At 36.4% G+C, this 27,271-nt stretch overlaps 1 protein-coding gene across 3 annotated transcripts in view; it reads right to left on the reverse strand.

Annotated features, from left to right (window-relative positions):
- LRBA (LPS responsive beige-like anchor protein) overlaps nucleotides 1-27,271 on the reverse strand; it is a 418,626-nt gene that overhangs the window by 304,538 nt on the left and 86,817 nt on the right. For 2 of the 3 annotated variants that reach the window (XM_064450319.1, XM_064450321.1), the window contains exons 29-34: nucleotides 24,602-24,773; nucleotides 23,511-23,949; nucleotides 13,391-13,524; nucleotides 4,365-4,443; nucleotides 3,980-4,113; nucleotides 1,678-1,739 (exon numbers count right to left, since the gene is read on the reverse strand). In XM_064450319.1, coding sequence (XP_064306389.1) covers nucleotides 1,678-1,739; nucleotides 3,980-4,113; nucleotides 4,365-4,443; nucleotides 13,391-13,524; nucleotides 23,511-23,949; nucleotides 24,602-24,773 — 1,020 coding nt within the window. The remainder of the gene's footprint in view (nucleotides 1-1,677; nucleotides 1,740-3,979; nucleotides 4,114-4,364; nucleotides 4,444-13,390; nucleotides 13,525-23,510; nucleotides 23,950-24,601; nucleotides 24,774-27,271) is intronic. The other variant, XM_064450320.1, reaches the window with a different exon arrangement.

Here is a 27,271-nt window from a genome sequence, read left to right on the forward strand (position 1 = left end):
ATCACGATATCCTCAATTTGATTAGATTAGCATTAAGTGGCATTGTGACACATATGACAAATAGATGCATTAGAGCACGTCATTTATTCCTTATCCTTTCCACTTCCCAAAACCAAACAAGTGACGTACAGTACAGAGGACAACATGATTTTAAAAAAAGATTAGATTACCCTACCAAAGAAGAAGAAAAGGTCAACCACTAATTATTGATACAAGCAGCATGGATACCAAAAACTAATTTTAAAAATGGTAGTATCAAGCTTTGGGCACATATTTAATACGCTTCAATGCAGACTGGTTTCACTCTAACACATTAATGAATGAACAGCAAAACTTGTACATCAATATCTTGACAGCAAGGATTCTTTTCTATTTTAAATCAGCAGCAAATTCGTATTTTAGAAGTCGAGAACAATGACCACTTTGTGTATTGCCGTATGTAAAATAACCATCTCTAAATTCCAAAAGTTCCATATGGAATATTAAATTCTTTCAGGTTAAAAATATATTCTATTTCCTGAGGAAGATGGAAAACTAGATGAAAAAAGTTCTAGATACATTCATTAATAATAAGCTCACTAGAAAACATAACTACTCTTCACTAGTTCATTGTAAAATCTATTAGGTGTAATCTCCAGAAGTAATTGTTCTTATTGCACTTTATTGACAATGCAGACTATCGATTTTTCACACCTTCTATGATTCTTTCATTTGTATTCATGAAACGTCTATCAGCACACTCTAAATAAATTTGGCAATATAGGCACTAAAACGAATAAATCGATGTGAAGAAACATTAATTTTGCATTATCCTTATTCGTCAGGCAAGCAAACCATAAGGGTTGTAAATGAAGGTCAGAGGTTTTGAAATGGGTCAGAACCCTTGACCTCTAGACCAATACCATTCCCATTAAAAAAGGCTATTTTAAAGTTTTAAGTAGGGGAATTTACTACCAGAAAGGTATCATTTTTAAGGCACCAAAAGAAAGGCTCAATAAAAACAGTCTTCCATTTAATTACAAAAAAGAAAGCAAGAAACCCAAAAAGAAAATCCAATAATATAGCATACACAATTTTAAGGAGGTTCCTTAGGCTCTGGCTCTTTTCTAACCACAGGAACAGGCAATTCTCAGGTTTTTAAATATATAAAATCACTTTCCCTTTAGGAATGTAGAATTCTCCAAACTGCTGACAACCTGGGTTGCTTTCTTAAATTCTTCTCAAATTCTTACTACTTGTCAAATCAATTAGGAATGACAGGGTTTCAAAAGTATTTATCACTCATTTTATAACCTCTACACAAAAGGAAAAACTCTATTAATCGCAGAGGATTCAGCATGTCAAGATGCAGAAATCAGCATGTTTCTATAACCTTAATATTTTATTAATCCAATTTTATCTTACAAAAATGACAGCATAGAATTACTGAGACACACCACCATCAAGGTTATGTAAATGCTCAATAGTATGGTAACATAAAACCTTTAGTATCTTCTCTCTCCAATTGAATAGACACAATTACTATGATTTTTTTTTTATGAAAAGGCCTTGCACATAATCTTTACCTATTACACAGAGCCTTTAAATTTAAAGTCAAATTTAAAGTAAAATTTTAACTGTAATTTCCATTGTGCTCACAGGCAGCAATTTCAGACAACATTCTTACTTAAAGCTCACCTGAGAGCAAAGCAGCATCACCAGCTCCACGACTGAACTGCTAGATTTCATGCACACAAGACCTACAAAATGAAGAAAACAGTATATATAAATGCACCCTCATATGGCACCAGCCATTAACACAAACTATTTTGAAGTGCGATAGATTAGAAGCATTTTGACAATCAAAAGAAAGCTGAAATTCTCATACCACTTCCAGTTCAATTTTGTACTTTATCAGCACAAAATAAAAGTATGTACGTGAGAGGGAGATCATAAATTCCTTGCCTCTCATCTAAAGATGCAGCTAATAGCAATACATTGCCTCCATTATTCACAGTTTCAGAAATGTTTGTATGTCAAAATGATCAGAAGTGTGGTTAACATATGTTATATTAATCCACTGTATCTACATTTTGCTATTTCTTGAAGGATTGGGTCATTATATATGCAGAGAAGGGAAATGGCTTTATGACCTTTGCTTTCTCCATTGCACGTTCTCCTTTCAGCCCCCAGCTATCAATCAAGTTTCCATTTTGTTTCATGGCAGCAGACATCCCAAACACTCTTATTAGTACTTTGACCCTTAACCCCACACTAAACCTTAGCAGAAGTGCAAGCAGTAACCTATTATATATTCTCAATTGTTTATAAACTAATTTGACTATTATTATTATTTGCATTCTCATTTTGGGTTGGGTTTGTCTATAACTGGTTTTTAGGCCCAAAAATCGGGATTTTTGTCTAGACAGTTCATACACTCCCAATAATTTTCCTCCTTGTTTTGGTCATCCAATCTATGAAATACCCATCTCCCTCTGTATATACAATCTATACTACAGTCAAAACACTTTAAAACCAGATTATCTTTTATCTTCAGACAAGAAAAAAACCTGTAACTAAATAGGATAATTACTTCCATGGCAAATAAAGCTTTGAGAAAAACCTCTTTCCTGTTATTCTTATTATATGAATGAAATAAACTTGTTCACAGGGCAGCTTCCATTAAAATGTTTATCAGCTAAGGCGATACCCACATGTATATTCAAAAGTAGAATCCCATCCTTTTCAGTCTTACAGAAGATAATTCATACCCTTTTTCCTGCCACTCCTTCCTACCCCAAAAGGTAGGCAAGCTAAATTCCTAAAGTAAATAACTTTAATTTCAGTGAAGTTTACTGAAGTCTGAATTTTTTCAGATCAGCAGTCTTCAGTAAAACATTTTTCAGTATTTGATACTCTAATTGTGTTTCTGACAATGTTAACCATATTCAGCGCTACATACAGGATGCCTGTCCTAATCCACAAAAGAAGTCGTTTCAAAAACGTTTTTATAAAAAGAGCTTTAATTCCCCAGGAAGCAACTAGATCTACTAGTGCAAATACAGCTCATGTGCAAGCGATCAGCTCAAATAAAGCAACCATGAGCTTCTAACATAGGAGTGCTTCATTACTTGAATCTGTAACAAGCTCAAGCCCTAATTCAATTCACCCACCACTTCAACTGGACAAAAGCTGCAATTTTCACTCTAAAAATCAGTGGACAAATAAATTTATATGCTATAACCAGATTATGAGAAAACTGAAAAAAAAAAAAAAAGGCGTCCACTACTAAATTCATGGTGATCCAATAAATACATTTTTTTAAATTGAGAACATTAATGTCTGCATTGCAGAACTGAGCCTCATTTTTAAACCGAGAGAAACCCACCAGTAGAAAACTCAACCATCTCAAGCCAACACCAGGAAGAGCCATAATCATTATGCACCTGAATCTTCATCTGATAGATGATAGATGCTGATAGAGCTCCCAAGAAGCCTTCTGTTACAATATCACAGTAAAAATGCAAGGTCTTTGTACTTAACGTCCTTCACTATACTCTATACTTTGTATCAAATGTTATCCCTGACACCAAGTTTTCTTTTTAAGGCCACAAAACACGTTTCACATATGCCAGCTTCTATGGGACAATTTTCTGGAAGAGTTGGAAAACGAAGGAAGAGGCAACAGCATTTGAGATATATGTAATGAGATATAGGAAACTATGAGATGAGATGGAGGCAAAGAGATGGAGGTACAGGGATGGCAAAGATGAGGAGGCAATGACAATGACCTCAGAGGGCTAAAGACAGAAGGAACAGGAGGCAGCAAACTCCAGCGGACAGCACTGTGTGGGAAGGCAGGAAGAAAGCTTCTAAGGTAGAGCCAGCAGAAGGGGAAAAAAAAAAACACAAACCAAAAACCAACCAGAAATTTTGAGTCTCCAAGCTAAAAGTACACATAAGCACACATAAAAAAAACTCTTTTTAAATGGAAACTTACTTGTACCTTCTATCAGCAACTCTTGCCCATGGCTGCCCAAAAGAGTCCGAGAAAGAAAGGGAGCAAAATCCACAAAAATCTCTCTCAAAAGTGGGGCAGCTTTTTCCAAAGCATGTTCAAGCCTGTCTGTAATACTAGTAGAGAGATACATGTGGTTAACAAAAAAGAAAGTTGCTGAAATTTTGTAGAAAGGGATATAGTTTTTCGCAACGTTTAAGTGATATACAAGTATAAGAAGAATCAGTAATCTGACACTCATTTTCCCAAACCTTCATTAGGGATCAAATGTCAGCAAAACAACCTTCTGAAGTGATGTGGAATCAGAATATCAACTGTACTATCACAAATGCGAGTCACAGCACAGCTGTCCAGGTGAAGAAGTTACCTCATATTTGAAGCAGAATCCTCAGGCACTGAAGAAACTGTAGGGACAGATGGCAATTTTGAATTAGATGATCCCCTTCCTACAAGAGAAAGTAATAAATAAACAAATTATATAAGAAAACATGCCAGAGGTTAGACAACTGGACCAGAAACTAAAGCACCGAGCTCAACCTTTGACAAACCATGGTCTTCAAGTGTGTGTGAGGACTAGGTAAACCCGTTCACCTCTTTGTACCTCAAACTTCTTTTGCTATAAGATTCCTGTTTACTTACACGCATATTTACCAGGTATGTCATGGTGAGCTTTTTAGATTTTGCTCTAGCAGAAAAAGAAAGTAGTTCAAGCAAGCATTGCAGGTTGCTTTGTGAAGGATGTCAGACTAGACTGCAGTGATCCCTTCTGCCCGTATAAGCCATGATTGTCTATGAACAAATTTAAGAACACTTACAACCTTAAGCAGTGACTACACATAATGTCTTATACCCTTAATACTCCTGTAGTGTACTAATATACACTAATACTAGTATATACTAATATAAAGGTAACATTTTAAAGCATCTCTTTTGATTACTGGAAGTGCTCATCCTATTTCAGGTGACTTGCCCAGAAAACCCTTAACTTTTTGTCTAAAATTAAAACACATTTGTGTCAAAATGAAGCAGAATACAGAGTGAGTGGGTATTTTCAACAGTTTGGCTTAAATTTTTGCAACACTGTGATTCTGACAAAGACAGCTATGATAAAATTCTCCATTGCACTGCCAGCATCATTAGCATGATGGCAGTGGTATAACCTCATTTATGAGTTATTAACTTTGCCACATCAATTATTCAAAGGTTGATAGGGAACACTGGGTCATTTATGTATCCTACGCTTACAAAAAAAACCGCAATCGTGTTATGTCAAATTGACACTACATAGCTCTCATCAGCAGAGTAGGAATCTGTAAATACTGAATTCTGCTGTGCAGTATATACAGAGAAATACAGCCTCCATACTGCAGTATGGATTGGTATTAGCAATGATGAAGAGGGGGTAAGCAAGACAGCCAGAGATTTCACAGATATTTGCTGCCAGGATAGGAATGGTGACTCACAAATCTTGTATTGCATTCCAAACTATAGAGAGGAATGAATCTTAGCAGACAGATTGCTGTGCCTTTCCCAAGAGCATGACTGCTTCTGGTCCATCTGCAATCCTATCTCTTTCCAACCTTAGACCCTGTCCTATTCTCTTCCCTCTCACCTCGCCAGTTTCAGATTCTTATGCTGCTAGAAGGGGGGGTGAGAGAGAGAGAAAGAAAAAAGCATGAAAGAAAAGAGTTTAATCATTTCAGTTCTCACATCTACCTTAGCAAAGACACAACCCTTCTCAGAACTATAACTAGAAAAATTCCTGATCATCCCACCTACACTGGAGCGAGCTCAGTTAAATGCAACCTGTCTGGAAATAAGCTGCTAAGATCTTAAAAGTGTCTACCAAAATGTGTCAGCTGCAACTTTTCAAAGTCTTTCTACTTGACTGAAGTGGAATAGATTTGTAAAAAGATGCCAAAGACAGAGCCCTGAGATACTAAGTTTATATCTCCTGTCAAATTTCAAACTTCTGCTCCAAAACACTGGCACCCAGAGCTTCCCCCAGAAATGTTGGGGCTTGCCAGGGGGGGGGTGCTTCTGTCTGGAGAAGATATTTTTCTCTAATCTTGCTTCAAAGGGAGCACAGAAACTAATAAATTAAACTAATGCATCAAAATGGTAAATACTTTTGCTCTTATTGCTTTTTCTTTCTTCATAGGTAGGAGATACCTTTGTGAATGTGATTCACTTACACTTAATAAATTCATAAATTCAACATGAAGCTCTTATTTTGACTTTTGTATGGGATGATGGAGTCAGAAAGAAATTTTTGGTGGGCCATACAAAATGAAGGACAAGCAAGTGGGGAACAAAGCATTAGCTGAAAGCAAGGCGGAATCCAAATCTTCTGGGCATTGTTTCCTAAATAACTTATATAATAAAGGCAAATCAAAGATATATTTCTGAAAATTTCAATGGTGATGGCTAGATTCTGTAAATATTTTCAAGTATTTTCATGGATATAATTCCATTTCTTTATGATCTAGTTTTACATAGTGAAACCACCAAAAAGTATTTTGAGTATTCCCAAAGGAAAAGCAGTCAAATTATGTGCCAAAAATTAGAATGATGCCTCCAGTACAGAAGAACCAAAACAAAGCCCACAGAAGGCAACAAACCACATGATATGACAGTTTTAAAGATTCCAGTTGTTTGTGGGATACTGGGATATTTAATACGTACAGTCTTTCCCCCCCTCCATGCATTAATACTTAAGTAAGCACAATACACTGCCTGTTAACTCTTAAGCCCCTTATGACTTAAAAGCAATTATTTCTTTTCCATGAATACCTTTATATTAAAATTTCACTAGAATTCCCAGCTTTCTCCCGTAAGTCCAACACCCCTACTCTCATTAAACAAGTCTCTCTAATTTGAAAATATTCTTCAGTCCACAAGCCCATATGCTGTCCATAAAGGGAAATCAGCACAGTGATCTGGGTAGTTCAACAGAACACAAAACCGAAATGGCATCCAAAGCCTTCAAAATAAGAAAGTCATCTCAACATGCAGATTGCACGTGCAGAATGTCTTGTTATGTAAGCGCTTGCATTCTTTTTACCACATATAAAATCTGTGACCAGTAATCCACTGATTATTGGGTATGTTAGGAAGTCAAAAGTATATACAACTAAAATCCCACCATATTAAATGTGTATCAAAATCAAGGATCACTTTATCGGTAAAAGATAAGACTTTAACAGTGCAGCATGGGAGCGTGAGCTTTACAGTTAAATGAGACAAAAGTAATTCAATGCAATATTTAGGCCACAAGCAAAATAACTGAAGGAGAAATTAGAAAAATTCATGGGAAACATCTGCAAGGACAATGAAAGGGCATAATAGCCATCATGAGGCTAATAGAGAGACATACACTCAATCCAGGGTAACTTGGATTTATTTTTTGTTGCTTTATTTTGTGGGACGTGTTGGGGTTTCTTTTGTTTGGTTTTCTGGTTTTACACACAAAGGCATTGGGAAAAAAACACAGTGGGAGGTAAAGGAAATCAGTGACAACACAGATAGGACATGGATTTTTTTCTTTTAGAAAACAAAACCAAAATTTTTTCTTCTAGAAATCAAAACAAATTGTGCATAGCAGATTAGTTAAACTCTATGAAGTTTTAAGTTAAAATCAACTTTTAAATATAGAATCAATTTAATATAAAATCAACTTATAAATATAGACATAATAGAAAAAGCACTGATAATTTGAATTTGACAACAGCATAAGGCAGGCACCTATATAAACTGATATTCTTTTTGAAGATTATGTAAGGATATTTATGGCCTGAATTTCTTCATGCTTATCATCACTGAAATCCACATTCCAAACTCAGATATATTTCACTAAAAGGGCTGAATCTCAGATATATCACAGCCAAGAATTTCGGGGGGGTGTGGGGTGTGTTAGGTAGGATTAGGCACAGTAATTTTTGCATTTAAATTTTGTTTCATGGAAGTACTTTTTTGACTTTAACTCAGAAGAGGCTTTTTATTCTACTATTTTTCCTGCCTTCGGAAAAAAAAATTAAAATACTTCAGTAGCATATTTTCATCCACAACACACATGTGGGTAAGTGCAGTAGCTACTTCAAACATGTGGAACTAAACTTACTTATCTCTTCCTTATCCTTTCACTGATAAACTGGCTCCTTCAAACTGACAGTTTTACAGACATTTGCAAGAACATAAAAGAAAATGCAAATAGATCATCTGTCTAGCACCCTTACAGTGAAACCTTATTGTTTACTCAAGGTCCCCAAGGGTCTAAACAAATAATGTCTCTAGTAATAAAATATTGTTAAAGAAACTCCTTGTGCAAGATACTTATGCTTTTGCATATACACTTACAAAGTGTGCTTGGCAACACACAAGCAGTGCATCATATACTTTACTCTGGCAGGATGGGATGGAGATGAGATTAAAAAAAAAAAAAGAAGAGTTGAATTAAATAACCATACCTCTTAATTTTGTACAACAGACCTATGATACATAAATACACTGATGCCCTTATGAAAGGAGTATCTGGCAAAATAGTGAGCTCATTCAAAAATACACTTCCGGGGCTGGAAGCGTACAATGCAAGACTGCAGTGAAAGGTTTTACAAGCTAATATAAGGGATCTGTTACATAAACACATCTGTAGGTTAAACCAAAACAGATTTCATGAAACAATGGTGCACTCACTAAAGAGAAGTTGCTTTAAAACAGTTTTAATACTGAAAGAGTATTAAACTATTTCCATTGTATATCGTCAGCATTTCAGATTTTTTAAAGTGTCACTCTGCTTTCGTAACTAGCCTTCAACTACTGTCCCTGTAAAGTCAGAATTCTGTTTGAAATAGTTACTATAATCCAGTGAATTTCTCAAACTACCTCCTGCACTGACGGCAACTCACTTTGCATTCATTTTTCTTTAGCTTGTCCCCCGTTAACTTATTTTATTGCAAGACTTCAAGGTTATTTTCACCTATGGATAAAAATCAGTGAATACCATTCTTTACAAAACAAGCCAACCGCGGGAGAAAATTTACATTTTCCTATATGTAGGTCTAGAATTCAGGGGTCACAACTCCTTTTGTACCTCCTGTTACTGCTTACTCCCAGGTTTCTTCCACGTATCCACCTCCTTTTTCACCGCAGCCTTTGACACGGCCTTGTTTATGACTCCACACTTTGAGGAACAGCCCATGTCTCTGCTCAGGAGAAGCAGAAATCCTGCGGGCAACTCCATGTGGCTCAGAAGCAAAACAAGTAAAACTCAAAGAATTTCAAGAAAGAGGCAACAGAAATTGAGTGGAATTTCTCAGTGTTTTCTATACTCAGAGTCATTAAGGACAACATGTAATTCAGTCCTGCTTCCTACAGACTTTTCCACTCCCTCTTTATATAAATTATGTTTGAAGAACCATTTGCAAACTGAATAGTGAAATCCTCAAAATCACAATCTTTACTGTGAAACACAAATAAAGCACATGTGAAATCCTTCAAGTACATAAACAGAGAAACTCAGAGCATCAGAGGAAACAGTGGGAGTGCAAACTGCAAAACAGTTCAAAAAAATTCACACCACTTTGGAACATTACAGCTGTAATTGAAACATTTAAAAGGAAAACGAAGTGACAAACAGAAGTACAAGCATTCCACTAGCATATTCTCAGCAGCTCAGATAACTCTGCCAAGTTCTGCCTATCCAAACGTTAGTCTTGCCTTTCCAATAGCCCCTCCTCAACACATCATGTGTAAAATCTCTGCGTCAAATCTCACATTCAGCCTATGAGCCAATCCAAGGAAGAAACAACTTGAGGAAATTCCTCCTTCTCGGGTTATTTCTAGTAAATATGCTCTTTTGCTCAATACCACCCTCCATAAGAGAAAAATGACTGGCTCAACATGGGCCACGAAGGGGCTTTATTTTCTCCATTCATTTCCAAGATCTTTCAACAATTGGAGTAGCTATTCCAGCAGACCAACAACCCAAATATCATCCATCAGGAACATACTAGTGGGCAAGTTCAGACTACAAGGGGAACATTTGCATTTCAGTAAAGGCTTTCTGTGCTGTGAAATACTCTGTGGCTTGAATGAGTAAAGGTGAAGAAACTTCTCCTGCAAAAACGCCAGGCTGTCCAAGGCCAAAACATGTTTTCACCCTCTTTCAAAGTATCAGAGGAACAGAGTGAGCCTAGATGGTTATCTTTGCAGCTTGTCAACACTTTGTATTTGGTAGGCCAGGACATGTCACATCCACTTGATATGAGCTTAGGACAATCTCAAGGGTCAAATATCTGAGATACTCACAGACCTTGAGCTACAGGCAAGATACAAACTTGAGGAAAAAGTATTAGGAAGGAGGTTGATGAATTCTGAGCACACACAAATGGCAATGGAGGCATCTGGAACCACATAGACTGACTAATATTTTAACGCAGATCCTACCTTGACCAAGCAATTTTGACATCACATCTACAGGTGGAGGATGCCCACATACTATATAAAACTTATACACATATCATGCTTATGTACACATTACAACTAAAACACTATCACTTGATGTTTAATCCCATTTCAATGTCTGTATCTCCAGTTCTTCTCTGTTTTGGAGTAAATTGACACAAGTCTCCACAGTAAAGCGTTTTATGTTATTATATTGAGGTTCTTTGCTTAATCAGTTTTTAACACATATCAAACAAATGCATACAAAACTCACTTTAAAAATCCTTTGATTTTAGAAAAAAACAGCTGAAATGTATTTTCAAATATAGCAATTATATTTCATAAATAGTCTTCATATAAAATACCAAAAAGCCCAGAATTTATATTCACTACATAAAATCCTAGTCTCAGCACTTTTAAAAAATTATTTTCTTAATTTTTTTTTCTTAATTACAAAAGTGAACAGACTTACAATGAATGTTAGCTGACAAAAATGAGAACAGTGTATTGATTGCTGCATGAAGGGAAAATTAGTGAAAAACATGATCTGAATTCAGGGGAAATTACATATATTTTGGTTTTATAGGAAGCTTGCTTATTGCTACTTGTATCCTCAAATAAAAAAGTTAAAGGCCTTATATAGAACTTTATTTCAAACTTAAACGTGTGCAATTTACATGAACAACATAAATGTAAACCACTCCAACTCTGCAAAAATTTTGTTTCCATGCCATTATTTTGCTGGGGAAAAAAGAAACAGTTTCACATTTTAATCTGTTTGAGGCACAATTTCACTTACCCCTTTACCTTTTCCTTTAATTATTTAGATAGCCAGTCTAAACATGTCTACTATTTTTAATCCCGATTAGTTTCTTTTTATGCATATCAGTTCAGATTACATGTCCAATTTTTGCCAAAACTCCCAGACATGATGGAAGTCACACAGTTACAAACTACATCAGTATTGTTTACTGTCTGGATTTCTTATACATTCTACAGGCACAGGAGCACTTATTTTTCCTTCTATACATTCTTAAAACATTGACTAAATCTGAAAATGAATTTTCATCTGTTTTGTTTCTATTAAAACCAAGTGAACACTGACTTCAGAAATTGTAATAATTAAACCCGCATCTAACCTGGGTAAACCAGTAAGAAGTTAACAAATTAGCAATTATTTTAAACCATTTCAACGTAAGTGAGGTTTTATTATTTTAAAAACAGATTAGCTGCTCAGAGCCAATCTTCCCCAACAAACTGTGACACTTTAAGACAGCTTATTTTCCTAGCCCAAACAATACTCCTAGACTAGTGCTACCTCCTGCAATTTCAGTGACAAAATGGATTCTCCCTTTTGCAAAGAATAAGAACATACTAGATTTCAATAGCTTTTTTTTTTTTTTTTTTTCCTTTACCATGGCTGGAACAAAACCTTTTTTATTTCCCAAGAAATGCAATAGGCAGTTGAAGATGGCAACAAATATCTTCCAGACACACAAGTACTAGAGGACATGACAATGATTACATCTTTTTTCCTCAGTCTTTGCAATTTGGATGTAAGTTCACAAAAACAGGAAGTAAGAAACTCAAACACTGAAAAGAAATGCCAATAATCAGGCATAGATTGAGATTTCCTTGATTAAGATGCAAATCAGTTCTAAGTCTTGACGTTAAGCTTAATGGGCACAAACAATTATGAGATCTTACACAGCCTTGTGACTTAAACATGGCTAAGTAGAAAAGCATGCCTTTGACACAGCATATAAGGTTAAACATCATTTATCTCATACAGAACGACCAGAGAGACTAAGGGTTCAAAGGACCACTTGCTTATAAACAACCTACTCAATTTTGTCCCCACTGAAAAAACTGTCTAAAGCAATTAGTTCAGCATCAACACTGACTTTGACCTCAGGCTAAAGCTATTGGAAACACTTGTATATAATTTTCAGTCCTACTTAGCACTAACACACTAACACTATCCTTGGACAAATACCCTACAATTAATAAATAAGCTTATATTTTACATAACAAAAAATCTGTAACTAAAAGTAGTCTTTAGAATACACCATAATAGAAGTTCATATAGTATGCCCGCTTTACAAAAACTGGGAGAAATTTTGAAATTATGACAAATATTGCTCAGTCATTTGCATTTGTTCTGCTAGATGAAGGCAAAAGGAGACCCCCAAAAAGTTTAGTAAAGCTTTTCTTTTTTTACAATACAACACTACTTTTGTATTTTTTTTTAAATATATAAACAGGTTGGTTTTTACATTTGTGTAGCTACAACATCAAAACTAGGAAAAATGCCCAAAATGATTTTGGGGATAAATTCTCAGAAAATATAAAAAAAGAATGAATTCTTATACTCATGAACCCATATAATGTCACTGACTATTGGTCCAGTTTAACCTAGAGAGCCTTGTCTATTTTCCTGTAAAGTATCTGATACTGGTCTTTGTTAGAGACGTGGACACCGAATGCAGGCCTGCAAGCTGCTATGCGAGGGCATATGACAAAGCTATAGCCAAAGTAGTCTGCAGGATACAAAGGCCTCAAAGGTCCCGTTATACTGCATACACTCAGTAGTTAAAAAAAAAGGGTAAAACACCATCTTCCCAGATCATTGGCACATTTTCCTCTAAGAAAGTACAACCAGCAATAAGTAACAATATTCTTAGCATAAGCAAGACTCATACATAAACAGAAAATATATTAATCAGTATTACAACCAAAGGCAACTGCTGGCAATGTCTGAAAAACAACTGTTCTCATCTACAGTGTTCTGAGATACGGAAAACTATTGAAAAACATCTCACTTTCACATAGCATATAACAAAAAAACACGTAACAAAAACTTGTTCATTTTTATTCAGAGTGAATGGTGAGGGAGGGAGAAGCAAGAGAGGATGGGTTGGGATTTAAGTTGTTTAATTTACCCTTACTCACCAGGAGATTCTCCTGACAAATCTGGGGCTTGGGCTGAATCTAAAGAAGAAACCACACTGACAGCATTTGTAGGAATACCCATAGCAGCAGCAGAAGAGGAAACGGTTGATTTCTTCGTTGGTACAATGACACTCCTAGGTGAAGAGAAAAAGTTAGTAAATAATATTGTATGAAGGTTCACACATCATGATCCTTGTTTACATATCTAGCACATACACTTCTATGTCCTGCAAAAGTACCGTTCCTACAGTATTTTCTTCTTCGATCATCTTTGGCCATCTACCTTAACATAAATGACACTTCACCCTTGTTTGGTTTTTATGGTACTTTTTAATATCTCATCCACTTCTGCAAAATCCCTGACAAACAAGCACGCAGTTAGAAGTTCAGCAAGAAAAGTGACCTGCAAATAGGTTTTACTTTTCACCTTGGTTTCCCTAAGATTTTGGTTTTCATTTCAGACAACTATTTACAAAAGATATCACAATATTCAAATTGAAAACATTAAGATAAATTATCAGCACTGAAGGTTGCCTTGACAGTATACTACTACTGGTATTCTAACGCAGAACAGAAGACTAATTGAAGGAGGATATATTATAGCTAAAGACTTGCTAACACGTATCTGCGTGCACATACAAACACTCACACATCTTAAAAATATGGCTGAGGCATGAATTTGAGTATATCATGCCAATCAAGTTTTACTTACATAACAAATCAAAACATTATTTGAAGAAAGAATCTGCATTTTTTTATACAAGTTAAATGTCAGGCCTTACAGTCAGCATTAAAGATTACACAAGAGGAAAAGATGCAAAGTGACAAGTTAGGCATGGAGATTTATCTCACGTGTTACTAAGACATCTATTTATGCTCTACCAATTTCATTTAAATTGTAGTACTTTATTCCAAATACCTAAAAGGCCTTGTTAAGCATACGTTAAAGGCATTTTTAATTGCAAGTTAGCTCCATAAACATGCAAAAACCCAGCTAATGAGGTAAAGAGTACAGCTGATATATAATGCACTCCCACAGCAGCGCTTACTTTTAATTACCTGGTGTTAACCGTAAGCCGAAAGTCTTCAACATTCAATTTATTTAATCACATCTTTTGTTGACAGTACTATAACTACACACTGAAAGTATTCCCTTAATAGCTTTAAAGTATTCATTTTTCTAAATAAAGTAACTTAGAAACTTGACCCAAATTCAGGTGTGATAACAACCAAAGAAGTTCTGTCAAATATTTCTAAAATAGTTCTTGCTAGAATGGGAAAAAAGGACTGTATTTGGTTCCCTTCTTCAGTCCAAAGAATGTCACAGAAGCTAGACCACATTACTGATTAAATCAACCCTTCTTAATGGCAGGAGTAGGCAGGCACCATACTTGGAGGCAGTACGTGTCATATCATTATAAGGGTGACTGCTAATGTTAACTATACACTAAAAAAATAGAAGCAACAACACCTGAGCCCCAAGTCAAGATATTGTGCCTAAACCATGAATTTTGCTCATATGTTCATGCCAGTTTCCCTGAAACATGAACAATGCACTAGAAAACAATTCATATATTTAGACTGTCTTCTAAATTATAGCCATGTTACCAATTAACTTTGCATCACCCAGGTATAAGAAGGGGATCTTTTGCTCAAAATTCTGTGACATTCATTGTCCAGAAACTGTTACTACTACTCTATAACACACATTCAAATACCTGGAAGGGGCTGGGAAATTAATACAAGATTACTGAGTACAACATGCACCCACACATAGTAAACTTTTGGACATTTCTCCAACATTCATGATCCAGCACTGAAGCCCACGTGTATTCCTTTACAGATTTTAAGTTCTTTTACTACTTTTTATAGGTATCCAATTCAAGAAATACTGCTCAATAATATTAAACCCAAATCGTACAGACATATTACAAATACGTGCCTGTTCATGTGGAGTCTGTGATATCTCAGTGCACAAGCTGGAAATATTTCTTTGCACACCCACTAAGTTACAGAAACACTTATCCATTTGCTTGCTAACTAATAAACACAGAGTTATGTTGGATGCAAGACAATATAGGAAAATGTTTAGTAACAAATTTTGGTGCACATGTAGATGGCAATTGTGTACATACAGGTAGTGTCTGTTCAAAACATATAATTAACATAATTAATTTTAGATTGGAAAACACCAAATTACCTTGAGGGTAAAAACAAATCTTACAGAAAAGTTTTCTGTTTCCAGGGCTTAAAGTCAATCAGAATTCTCTCAAAATAGCAAATCAGAACAGCTGTGTCCTCTGAATGCCTATGAACACTACTGTTCCTACTCTCTGACTCTACTAAGAGCCCCAGGAACTACGAAAAAGGTGGTATTTTAAGTCATACAGGGCAAGCCAGACCTGCACCTTAAAAAAAAAAATTATACATAAGTGGTTGAACTTCAACTAATTTTATATATTAAAACTTCCCCTTCCAGATAAAAATACAGAAATGAACATGCTGGAAGGGTCAAGAAGGAATTTTAGAACAGGAGTAATTTTTAGCATTACTACAAGAAGCTCCTCACAGGGCAAGTAACAGCCCTGGAACTGCATGGGAGCAAGGAAGCCTGTGTGCAGATGGAGCTGTTACCTTAACACGGCTCGTCTGCAGCTGACAATGACTGGAGACAAAAGAAATCCCAGGTACAACAGTATTCCATCTTCTGTGCTGTTTCTGACACAACACTATATATTATCATTCCTTCCTGTAAACTTCTACTGACCTTCAGCGTGCTTAAGGGTAGTTGCACTGAGGGAGTACTTTGAGCAAGTTGCCAGACTCCCTATAGCTACTCAAGGAGAGGTGCATTCAAGAAAAGGAATTAGACTTCCCGCCCCCGGGCTGCAACAGACAGCAGTTAATGACCAGAGTCCCTTCTGCCTTTTAAGATCTTTTGTGTAACTTCTCACCTTTAAATCTGTAGAAGCTTTGGAATACAAGTTCAGCTGCTACTCTCATCTTCAGCAACTTATGTTCCACAAAGTACTTAAAAAGGGAATTATATTCTAATACTTCCATTATAATTTTCAGTATCTAGTAATGGCATTCACTTTAAGGAAGATACTCTGATTACTAGCACCAGGAATATGGCACTAGTACAGGGCTGCAAAGTAGAGCTGTTAGCAGGCTTTTTTATTATTATTATTTTTATTTTTTTAAATTACCCATCATCATTCCCTTTGCTTTGATTCAAGAAATAAAAATGAATGAGTACAGGTTTCAGACTTCGAAATACAGAAGAACGTATGCTGCCTTTTAAACTGTACACATGGGTGTACACATGTGTATTCCAGACACAGTCACCACATGCTTTGAGCAAGAGATACTGACTCTGAAAGTTTTCCGAGAAACTTAGGTTGTTTATCCTATCCACTGAAAAAGAAGTTTTAGCTTTTAGCTAGAAAAACTTTAAATTTTTTTTTAAATTCTACTTCATAAATTCTATGATAATTCATATATTTATAGTTTATGTTAGATCTTGGTCCCCTCTGTTACAAGCTTGCTTAAGGACTGGTGTTCATGATGCACCACAGCCAGAGTTCTGCTGTGCTCCGTAACTATTCAGCAAGATAAGAGGCAACAGTATAGGGGCTGGAGAAATTGCTGCTCCACATAAAAAATCTGAACCTTGGAAGAAAACAGAGGCTTTGAACAACTCACCATAAAGCTGTTCTCTAACCTCAGACTAGTTCTGAACAGAATTTATTTTAGATAGTTATCTTCAACAGTCAACTGAAAAGATTCCGATTTTTCCAGCCTAAATAAAATAAACAGTAATTCTGGTGAGGAAAGAAAGTCCTTTCTCCTGACAGCTGTGTCAACCTGAAGCACACGGCCAAATGAAGCACTGGATATTGTCCAAATCTGTGATGTAAAGAAATCCCAAACCCTGAATGTACTTTCTGTCTTCTGGTCATTGCCATGACCTCCTGATTAAAAAAAAAATAAATCCTTAAAATAGATCAAGAACAATGAAACATAATATCAAAGTATCTTAACATATTTACGTTACAGCTACACATTGCTACATTATTTGTAATGCAATGTTTACTACTACGTATGTCTTCCCTTTCAATGCACCATTGAAATGACCAATGTTACAGTTGCAGGATTTGTTTTAGGAGCTTCCATTTCCAGGCCTTCTTCAAGGTATGAAAGTATGGCTCAGAGTCACATACAAGATTCATATTTACCACACAATGGAAAGCAGATCAAGATATTTGAAGCATAAACATCAGTCATGTTTGTTTGTTTACGTTCTGAAATGCCTACATTTTTCGTTCTTTGTGTAGTACTACGATATTTTCTCTGAATATTTACGTGGAAATGCAATTGTGTTAAACAGAAATATTTGCCATTAACCATCAAAGTTCCTTTGAATTCTTCTCTAAAAAGATTATTTAAATGCTAATATAAGTAAAATGAATGCAACTGGCAGAAAGAATGTATGAGACAGTAGAAAATCAAGATTAAATATTGTAGTAAATAAACTATGCAGAAAACATGGAGTGTTTATCATATTATTAAATCAGACAAATTTGTCATAGAAGTGTCTTAAAAATTAATGTGCTTTCTACTTCTGTCAAGTAATAGGGTACTTGCTTTCCAAGAGTACACAGATAAGACTCCCTTTTTGTTGATAAATTGATAAGCATTTCTTAAAAAGTTAAATATTGCTACACATGTGAATAAAATATTCATCAATAGTGGCCTTATAGTATATTTCCTTAGATCTAGAAAATTAATATATTTTAAAAACCATCTGTAATCATGCATTAATTTCATCAGAATAACAACGTACATTAAGCAACCCCACACATGGGTAGAGACGTGTCACATGGAAGAAAACCATCAATACATTTTACTCCTTAACATTCACACTATCACACCATTTCAATGAATTCTATATACTTTTGGGTTGCATTTTTATATTGTAACATCCATTATCATAATATTCAGGTACAGGAGAAATAAACTAGGAAAATTGCACAAAAAATATTCTTAAGGTGTATTGAGAGCAGACCTAAAGCACTACGGTAAAAACTATAGTTGAATTGCCTCGTGTACACACCTATATTAGGTGTTTGCCTTTTTTAATTTAAAATCAAATATTTAAGGTTTAAAGTAGGAATTTACAGCATGTAAACTGACACACGCAGGTCAGGCATAGTGAGAACTAGGCACCATAAATACATCTTAGCCAGAAGGTCAGTGTGTTATTAGTCCCAATTATGCTGAATTGTAGGAAGCCTTCGTGTTGCAGACAATTATTCACTGCTGAATGAGCACAGACCACTGAGCTGAATGCTGACTTCCATCACAGACAAAGGCTTACACAATAATGATCTATTCTGCCAAATAGTATAAAGATTTACTTATTGAAAGCTTTCTTAGTGTCAGATCACTGATTCTTCCATTTCAATATAAAGATACAAAATATCTATAAATAACTCCTGAATTTTGAGTATATTTTCCTAAGTATTTTTTTTAAGTTGGCAAGTCTGTAATTAATTTGAAATACATTTCAAGTTACAAATTTTCCTTGGGTGAGAATCAAATATTCCTAATACAACATGGGCCAGGCCAAACTGATGACCTCACTATAATTTAAAAATACTTACATGAGCTCTAATTCCTCTTGACATACAGGAATTTATACAGATTTTATTTGTAGCATTCCATTTTTTTAGCACTGAACAGCAACACAGGTGAGACTTTGCCTGTTTCCCTATGAGATAATGGGTTTAATTCAAAACCAAAAGAAGTCAGTCTTGTTCCAGGCTACCAGAACCAAGCCCATTGCAGGGCTCCTATGCAACGAGCAAAAGACAAATAAAGAGGATCAGAGGCTTATTTTTACTTCTATTTTGTGAACCAGGAAAGCAGCCTGCCATGACAGTGTCATTCTATGGGCTCTGTTGTCTGTAGATAATACCCATTCTCTTACTTCCCCCTCAAAATACCAAGGAGAAAGGAAGAATAAGAGACTCTCAAAACCATGAGAGATCCGGGGCAAGGGGGAGTCAGAAAGAAGAGATGACAGAAAGAATACAATCAATTCTGTAAGAGAACTTCAAAATCAGTTTGGCAGGAAGATGACTTCAAATGGTTTGCCTCTTCAGCCCCTGCAGACTACAAATTATTGGTGAGCCAAAGGAGCCGTGCTTCTCATCACAGCATAGGTGCCTTGATCTACAGATCTCCCATTCCCATATCCTGTCTCTACCTGTGCCTGATAGACTTAATCTTGTCAACAATGAGATTATTCTTCTTACATTTGAGGCCCAAATCTATGAAGTCTAAAATGTACTCATTCCATATAAAAAAGGACTTTGATTGAATTTAACTGAAATACCACAACCAGCCATTACAAAGGCACATGCACACCACTGCCTAACAAATGGGTAAACACAGGCTGAGCCAAACTAAGCAGCTTATAGATGATGTTCCAAAAAGATAAACAAGCTTATTAACATATCTGTTCTGTAAGTTACAGCTTAGCTGCAGATTTAAGCTCTACGGTACAAGACCATGATTTGTAGAGCCTATATTCTCTGAACCCTCAGCATCAGCTTCCTATAGTGACATGCTTATTGAAGTTTCCACAATGAGCAGAAGCCAGGAGAGACCAAGGTTTTATTTCAAATTGCACAGTAAAAGTGGCAAGTGCTAGGTTATGGGTTTTATTAGACTAACTGAAGAGAAACATCATCTCCCTTTTTTTATCCTAAGCTTTGGTTATTTTGATTTCTGTTTTATTTACATTTGCTTGCATTAGCCTCCTCCCCACCCCCCACCCCCCCCCTTTTTTTTTTTTCTACAAGATTACTACTAAATAAGAAAACTGCTGTTCTAGGACACACTGAAATAGGAACATTAATTCATGTCCCTGTGGATCTTGGGAAAAAGCTAATGCAAGCCTTGAACTTTATCATGATAAACCCCTGGCACCCACTAATCACAAGATTGCATCTTCACTTAAGATAAGGGGAAGATTTTTGGCATGGGAACGAACACATACACCTAGTTGTTTGCAAAGGCTTGCAACCTGGCAGCCTTTCAGTAAGGTTTCACTCACATAGCTGTTACTGTATACTCTCCAGCTATGGCTGGGAAGTTGATAATCCTTAAGATATGAGGAGAGTTTTGATTTCTGACACAGCATTCCTGAGATAAATGCAGGATCAGAGAGATGCTTTGAAATTCCCAGAGATACCCCACTGGTAAACTGCTACATAGGAACAACTTTTAACAAAGTGTCTTTAAAAGGCAAAAAGAAAGTTAACTCACAGAACTTGTGTTTGTCAGCAAAAAAATATATTAAATGGAAACCAGACACAGAAAATAAGAGAACACCCCAAAAACTGTTTTTCCAAACTTTCCCAATGTACCTCAGTATTTTTGTCTACCCCAGAGATAAGAGCTACTATTTCCAACTCTATTACTGTTTCTTGTAAACAGGTTTTTCTTTCCTTGGTACAATTCCTTCCCGCTGCTGTCACTAGGTGTCATTTCAGAGCTTAATCTTCTATTTTAAGCAGAGTCGCACTATATGAAGATACAGACACCTTCAAGTGGTCAAGAAACTTTCCTGTCTATATAATTTTAAATATAAATCTCTCCTATACACAGTTATTCTGCCTTTCTGATTAACCAATTTATCTAGTTAGCAACATGCCTTATCATAGACCGACATATTTACCATATATGCAAGATATTGCATGTCACTACCAGATGACAATTGACTAGAGGTAAGACTTCTACATCATTAAGTACACTTTTGTCTACCTGACATACCCACAAAAGGAAGGAAATAAAAAATTAAGCCACCTAGAAACACAGAGCCGCTGACATACCAAGGTCACATGCAACTGCTGAAATATTTTATACTAGTTAATGACTTTTTCCTCACATATTTAGCCCCACCCACTAAACACAAAAAGTCATAGGAAACTAATACCCGCAAGTTAGCACTGTGGAGCAGTCCAGATAGCTACACAAACCCCTACAAAACCCCTTGTCCCCTGCTCTTCTATTCATAAGCATGGTGCTGTCTACTGCTTCAGTCCACGCACCCCTTTCACTCCTTTGTATATATTCCTTCACCAGGCTAGCTTCCTTTCAGTGTCTGATATAGTAATTATGTCTCAAGGTTAAGTGAGAGAAAGTTGAGAGCTATGGTTACAAAAGTGGCTGACACTTCGGAGTTGGGAAAAGGAGAGCAGATTCTATCTGGGACAGTGCAGCACTGGAAAAGTAAAAGGGCAAAAGAGCAAGTAGTTCAACTTTTCAGTGACTTGCTATACAAAACACATTGCAATTTAAGTTTTTTTATATATATTTGAGTGACTTTGTAATTATACAGAAAAAAGAACACAGAGTTGCAAGTGACTGAAGGGCTGCTACCAATGCCCAGTATTTCATTACTGTACATGTTATCAAATTAAATCACACAGTTCCCTCTGATAAGAGGGTTTTGTAGGTGAAATCTTCCTAGGTCAGATATCAGGACTGAAAGTGCCCAATTACGTCCTGTCTAGTTAACCTGCTTTACACCAATTCAGACTAGATTTGCACAGGCAGTGCAAATCTTCAGTTTTAGCAGTAGCTAAAAAATAATTCCTAAATGCAACATGCAATTCTGTACCAGATCTCCAGACAGATGTTCTTTTGTGGTTCAAATCTCTACCACTCAGCAATGAACAATAAGAATTTCCTGAGGAAAAACATTAGTCACAAACTAAAACATTATGCTATTTCACATCAACTGCCTACTTGCTGTAAAGAGCAATGATAGGCCTCAACGGGGAAGTGCTAAAAGCAGCTGGGCAGCGGCAGGGAGAGAGGCGTGACAAGTTCTAATTCAGCATCACTCTTTTCCCAGCTTTCCCCCTCTGCCTCCATCCTCCTACTGCTCCCAAAACAAGTCCTCCTGTTTAGCATCACAAGCAGAACACAGTATTTTCTTTGAGACAAGAGCAAGGGAGCCAAAGGCTAGCATACACCATCTGTGTCTAATCTAGCCAGACAACCACGACCCCCGTTAGTGACCCATTCCCCGGTTAGTGACACAGCAATCTGAGCTGAGAAGACCTGTGATAGCTGCATCCATACCCCTGGCAGAGCAGCCCTCCTTTCTTGGGTCGTCTGAGTTCGCTAGTTTAAGCAAAGCAGCCACAGACTATAAAGACATCAGAGCCAGAAGAAGTTCAGGAATAAGCAGAGGATCAGATACTGGTGTGGTAACAAGGGATCCCCTTGCACCAGATTGACTGCGGGATTTCTGGATATGGCAAAAGTTTTTCTAGAGGCAGGAGTGCAAGTGTTATGGGATTCTTTCTCTTGTTCTTTGTTGTTTTGGGGAATCCCAGAGAGGTAAAAGTGAATATGGGAGCATTCTATAGGTAGAAGGGCACCTAGAAGATTAGTCCATTGGTTTTGATCCATTTGTAACTATTATAAAACCAGTATTCTTTTGCAGGCCCACAGTAACAGAAACTAGACACAGCTTTGTGATCAATACATAAGCTAAGCTACACACTGACACATTAAGTTGTTTAACGTCCATTTTATTCCAAGTCCTTTAAAACTGACTAGATATGCACAGTACAACAGCACTCATCTGCAAGTGCTGCAGTTAGGAACAGGAGAGACAAAAGACCAGCTTACACCCTAAATCTTTTCTTTACTCTTGCAGTCATTTCTAGGCAATTTATTAGCCCTCTTACCATATTGCTTCTGAGCTGCAACATGTATGGAGACAGAAGAGGTAACTCTTATAAAGAGGTGCTGGCTTCAAGTATAAGCCAATCACCAGTCATTTTTCATTTCCACAGTCTTTTGTAGCATAACATAGCATCCCATGAATTGCAGAGTGTACCCTCATGATGAAACTACGTGATGTCAGTGGCCTTTGTAGTCAAAGGTTCTGCTTGTAAATCAAAGCATTTTGATTATATTATGTACTAGATAACACTGTACATGAGATCTGGTGAACTGAAATGTGAATTTTTCTGTTCCTTACAGATATCTTAAGCAAGATTAAATAGCCCAAATATTTTAGAAGTTACGTTACCTGTCAAAGGAATGGAATTGTACAGGCTGCTCAGCAGCTCCATCGCCAAGAGCTCCAAGGAAGGCTGGTGCCAGAAGAGCAGTGTCCACTGCAGTTCCATCAGCTGGTGTGCTTACCAAGCTTCTCAGGATGTCCTTTACATTGACATTTTTTGCAGCTGGCAGAGAAGTCACAGGCTTACTATCCTCAGTTGCTGTCTCATTTCTGCCCTCCTGAGACTTATTTACTTCTAATGAGAGTGTGCACAGTACTTCACTGATTGCATCTGGACCTGCGCTGACATTCAGAGGTCCTGCTTCAGCAACACTATCAGAATTGTTTGTTTGCCCTGAAGCTGGTTCCTCCCCAAGACCAGAATCCCTTCTTCGTACAGATGCTGTACTTTCTGAATCTTCAGTGGAGGCTGAAGCGCCGAGAGCAGCAGATGGGTTTTCCACATCTGTTCATACCAAACACAGAAAACACATTTTAAGCTCATTATTAGACAGAACTGCATTCACCACATTGCTCCTAAAGAAGTAACACCAAGAGGTGACAAGTGAAATAACACAGCTATAAGTATTTCCTCTCGCCTATCTACAGATTTAATACTATTTACAAGTATTTAATAGGAAACTTAGAACAGAAAAATTTCCTTCTAACTTCTGAGAAGCCTGAAAAGTTATAACATATGAAAATTGAGACAAGGTAATAGAAGATATTGACTCAACAGTCAAAGAATGAAAATTAATTGATTGGCCTAAAGAAGAATAGGAGAAAAAGTCTCATAGTGGAAACAAAAAGCTGCCAGTCTATGCTTACGCATACTTAACCTTATGCAAACCAGCAATATTTCTGCAACAAGCATTCGTGAATACTTGGCTGCTTCAGTGAGTTTAACCACCTCTACACAGCAAAATCAACCTACCGATTAGGTTCTTCTCAGATCAGAAAAAGATACACACAAATACTGAGGCAAATTGAATACTGTAATGTTGTTTATTTAAGTGGTTACAATGTGCATATTTCTATACAATCTCACATGGACTTCTACAGGACTTTAAGATGCATAAGCCACATTATTTCATTTGGCAAAATAATTAATGGTTCACCTGTAGCTGGAGTTTCATTATTTTCATTCTCTGATTCCTTGAATGACTGGCTATGGTTTGGTGGTTGTCTTTCATTCTGGGGTTCCAATATATCTCTGTATTTCGAAACCATGAGCACAGAAATAAAATATACAACAGCCAAAGCCAAAAACTGGGCCTGTTTACTATCCTCCTGTAAAAAAGGGACACACACACAGATTTTTCCATTACAATTTCAGCAGCATGTTTATTTTTCTGCAAAGTATGCCCAGCGCTACCATAAACAGACCTAGAGTAAGCTGATATGTCAACAATGGAAGAACAATATTCTCTAGTCACAGTTTGTCTCGCCTATAAAACTAGGGAATACAGCAATTGTATTCAGGTAGCATTAGGCCTTTCATTTTTCATTTATAAATATGACAGCTTTGACTAAGGTGGTGTGTTTTGACTACACGCTTCAAATTAGTGCAGGGACTAGGTCCCCTTTATTTATTTACAGGTGTTTCCTCTATTACATTTCCTCAAATGTGCCAAGATATTAACAGTATTTGTTGTGAAGTACAACGAGGCAAGCATACTCAACAAAACTGTAAAAGCATTTACAAACTATTACATATTGATGAAGGAAGTTGAACAAATTCCAGAACCAGGTTTTATTTCATCATCAGATTGTCCAGATGGATGTACTCTGCTATGTACAATTTAAACAAGAATTGGAAAATATGCATTTGCATCACAGCTGTAACTTTAAGAAGAGATTTTAAGAAAATCTTAAAAACAGATCTTAATATGAACTATGCCAGGTACCTCCCCAGAGTACTCAGTCACTCCTAGTGAAACAGAAGAAAGAGCCATGTCCCAGATCTGACTAGACATTATAATTTAGCCTAAGCCTGTTCCCTTTGTCTGTCAAAGGAAGAAAAGCTTTGTACACTTTGGGATCACAGGAGAACTGACTGTTTGGATCCTCACTGACCAGTCAGTAAGAGAAAGGGTGTTTGGGCTTTGGCTTTTTCCCCCCTCATTTACATAAGGGCTCAGGTAGCACTCAATTTTTCCGTCTGAGCAGTTCAGGAAAGTAAGTTAAACTATAAAGCTAATTTTATCATGATTGTAGTGCCTATTGAAGCCCCACATTCCATGAAGAGTACTTTAATAAGCTATACTGGGAGAAGCTTATGAGTTGTTCTCTATTAAGAACAAAATAACATCACTGGATCCTACCTGTTACACTGAAGAAACAACCTATATTCCCTTCAGCTCGACCTAAATCCTCAGCTTTCATAGGAAAAGACAGAAAGTAAGCTAATAACAGATTAGCATCTGGCAAGCACAGTGCGAGACTGATAGAAGTCCCTAACGATGGTAAGGAGTATAAAGAATTTTCTTGCTAGATGAATTTTTGCAAGACAATTTCCTCTTGTACTTAATAAAGTTGTGATCCAGTGAATTAGCGCTACCCCTTCCTTATTTTTTTTGCTGTGTTTGTAGAACTCCTTGAAATAAAGTTCATATACTACTGGAAGTACTACTACTGGTGGTTAAGTGGAATCCATCTGAGCTCCTCCCACACTTGGTTAAATCATGCCAATCACAATTCTATGCGCTGAACACAATGTAAGAAACTGCACGCAAATCAAACATAAAATATATATACACAAGTATAGCAGCTCAGATAAAAACTATTCCAAAACAGATCTTTTAAAGTCTACTTCTTCGCCACAGCTCAACACAGTAGCCAAAAAGCAGAGTTGTTGCATCATTTTATGTTTATTTGTTAAACAGAAAACCTGGTTGGATTAGATATGCAAAAAAAAAAAAGCAGAGGCTGTGTGTGTATATTGGTTTTATTTTGAAGAAAAAAAATGAGTACACAAAATGCGCTTGATTTTGAAGACTGCATCATTAGGATTATTTTAGTTGCCACAAGTATGGAAGATTCACTTCCTGTTACTCTTTTGCATACTGATACTGAAGCAGGGGTTGAAAGAAGGTTGTTTCAATCAATAATTGCTCTAAAGATAAAAACCAAAGGTCCTTCACTATTCTGGATAGAACAAAAGTCACTGTGTAAATCATTATACTTGCTAAATAGTGCAATCATTGAAAACTAAGTTCTAATGTCCAAGCTCGTGGCCACCAATGACTCATAACCATTATAGCCGCTGTATTTGCTTACAGAGGGGGTTTTTTTAAGCAATCAATCTCTATTTCCTCAATATCAGCTACAAAGTTGCTGACATAGGGATAAGATATTTTTAGTCAATTCAAGACTAAAAAACATATGCATATATTTACGGCACACACACACAAATTGTTTCCTCTGAAGGGAAGTAAAGGAATTAGAGATGATCTCTAATTTCTAATTAGCTAGAAAGATAATAATTTTTCAAAAGGTATACATAAGCATCTTTATGATACATAGTCTACATAAACAGTTTGTCTATGGACAGCATGTGAAAGCATATATTTGTACTAAACATAACATATTTAATATACAGTAGGCAGAATTCCAGAGAATCAGCTCTTAGGAACATACCAAAAAGCCTGATCGGCAGGCAGTGATTTTCACCTCTCCCTCTTTCCAATCACAAACACTACAACAGCTGCAGAGTACTATGTGTTCCTAACTACTGTAAGCAGTATTCTGTTTTTGCAAACTCAGTGTACCCAAACTGTGTAATACAT

The sequence above is a fragment of the Phalacrocorax carbo genome, chromosome 4 (genome assembly GCF_963921805.1).
Source record: "Phalacrocorax carbo chromosome 4, bPhaCar2.1, whole genome shotgun sequence".
NCBI classification, from domain to species: Eukaryota; Metazoa; Chordata; class Aves; order Suliformes; family Phalacrocoracidae; genus Phalacrocorax; species Phalacrocorax carbo.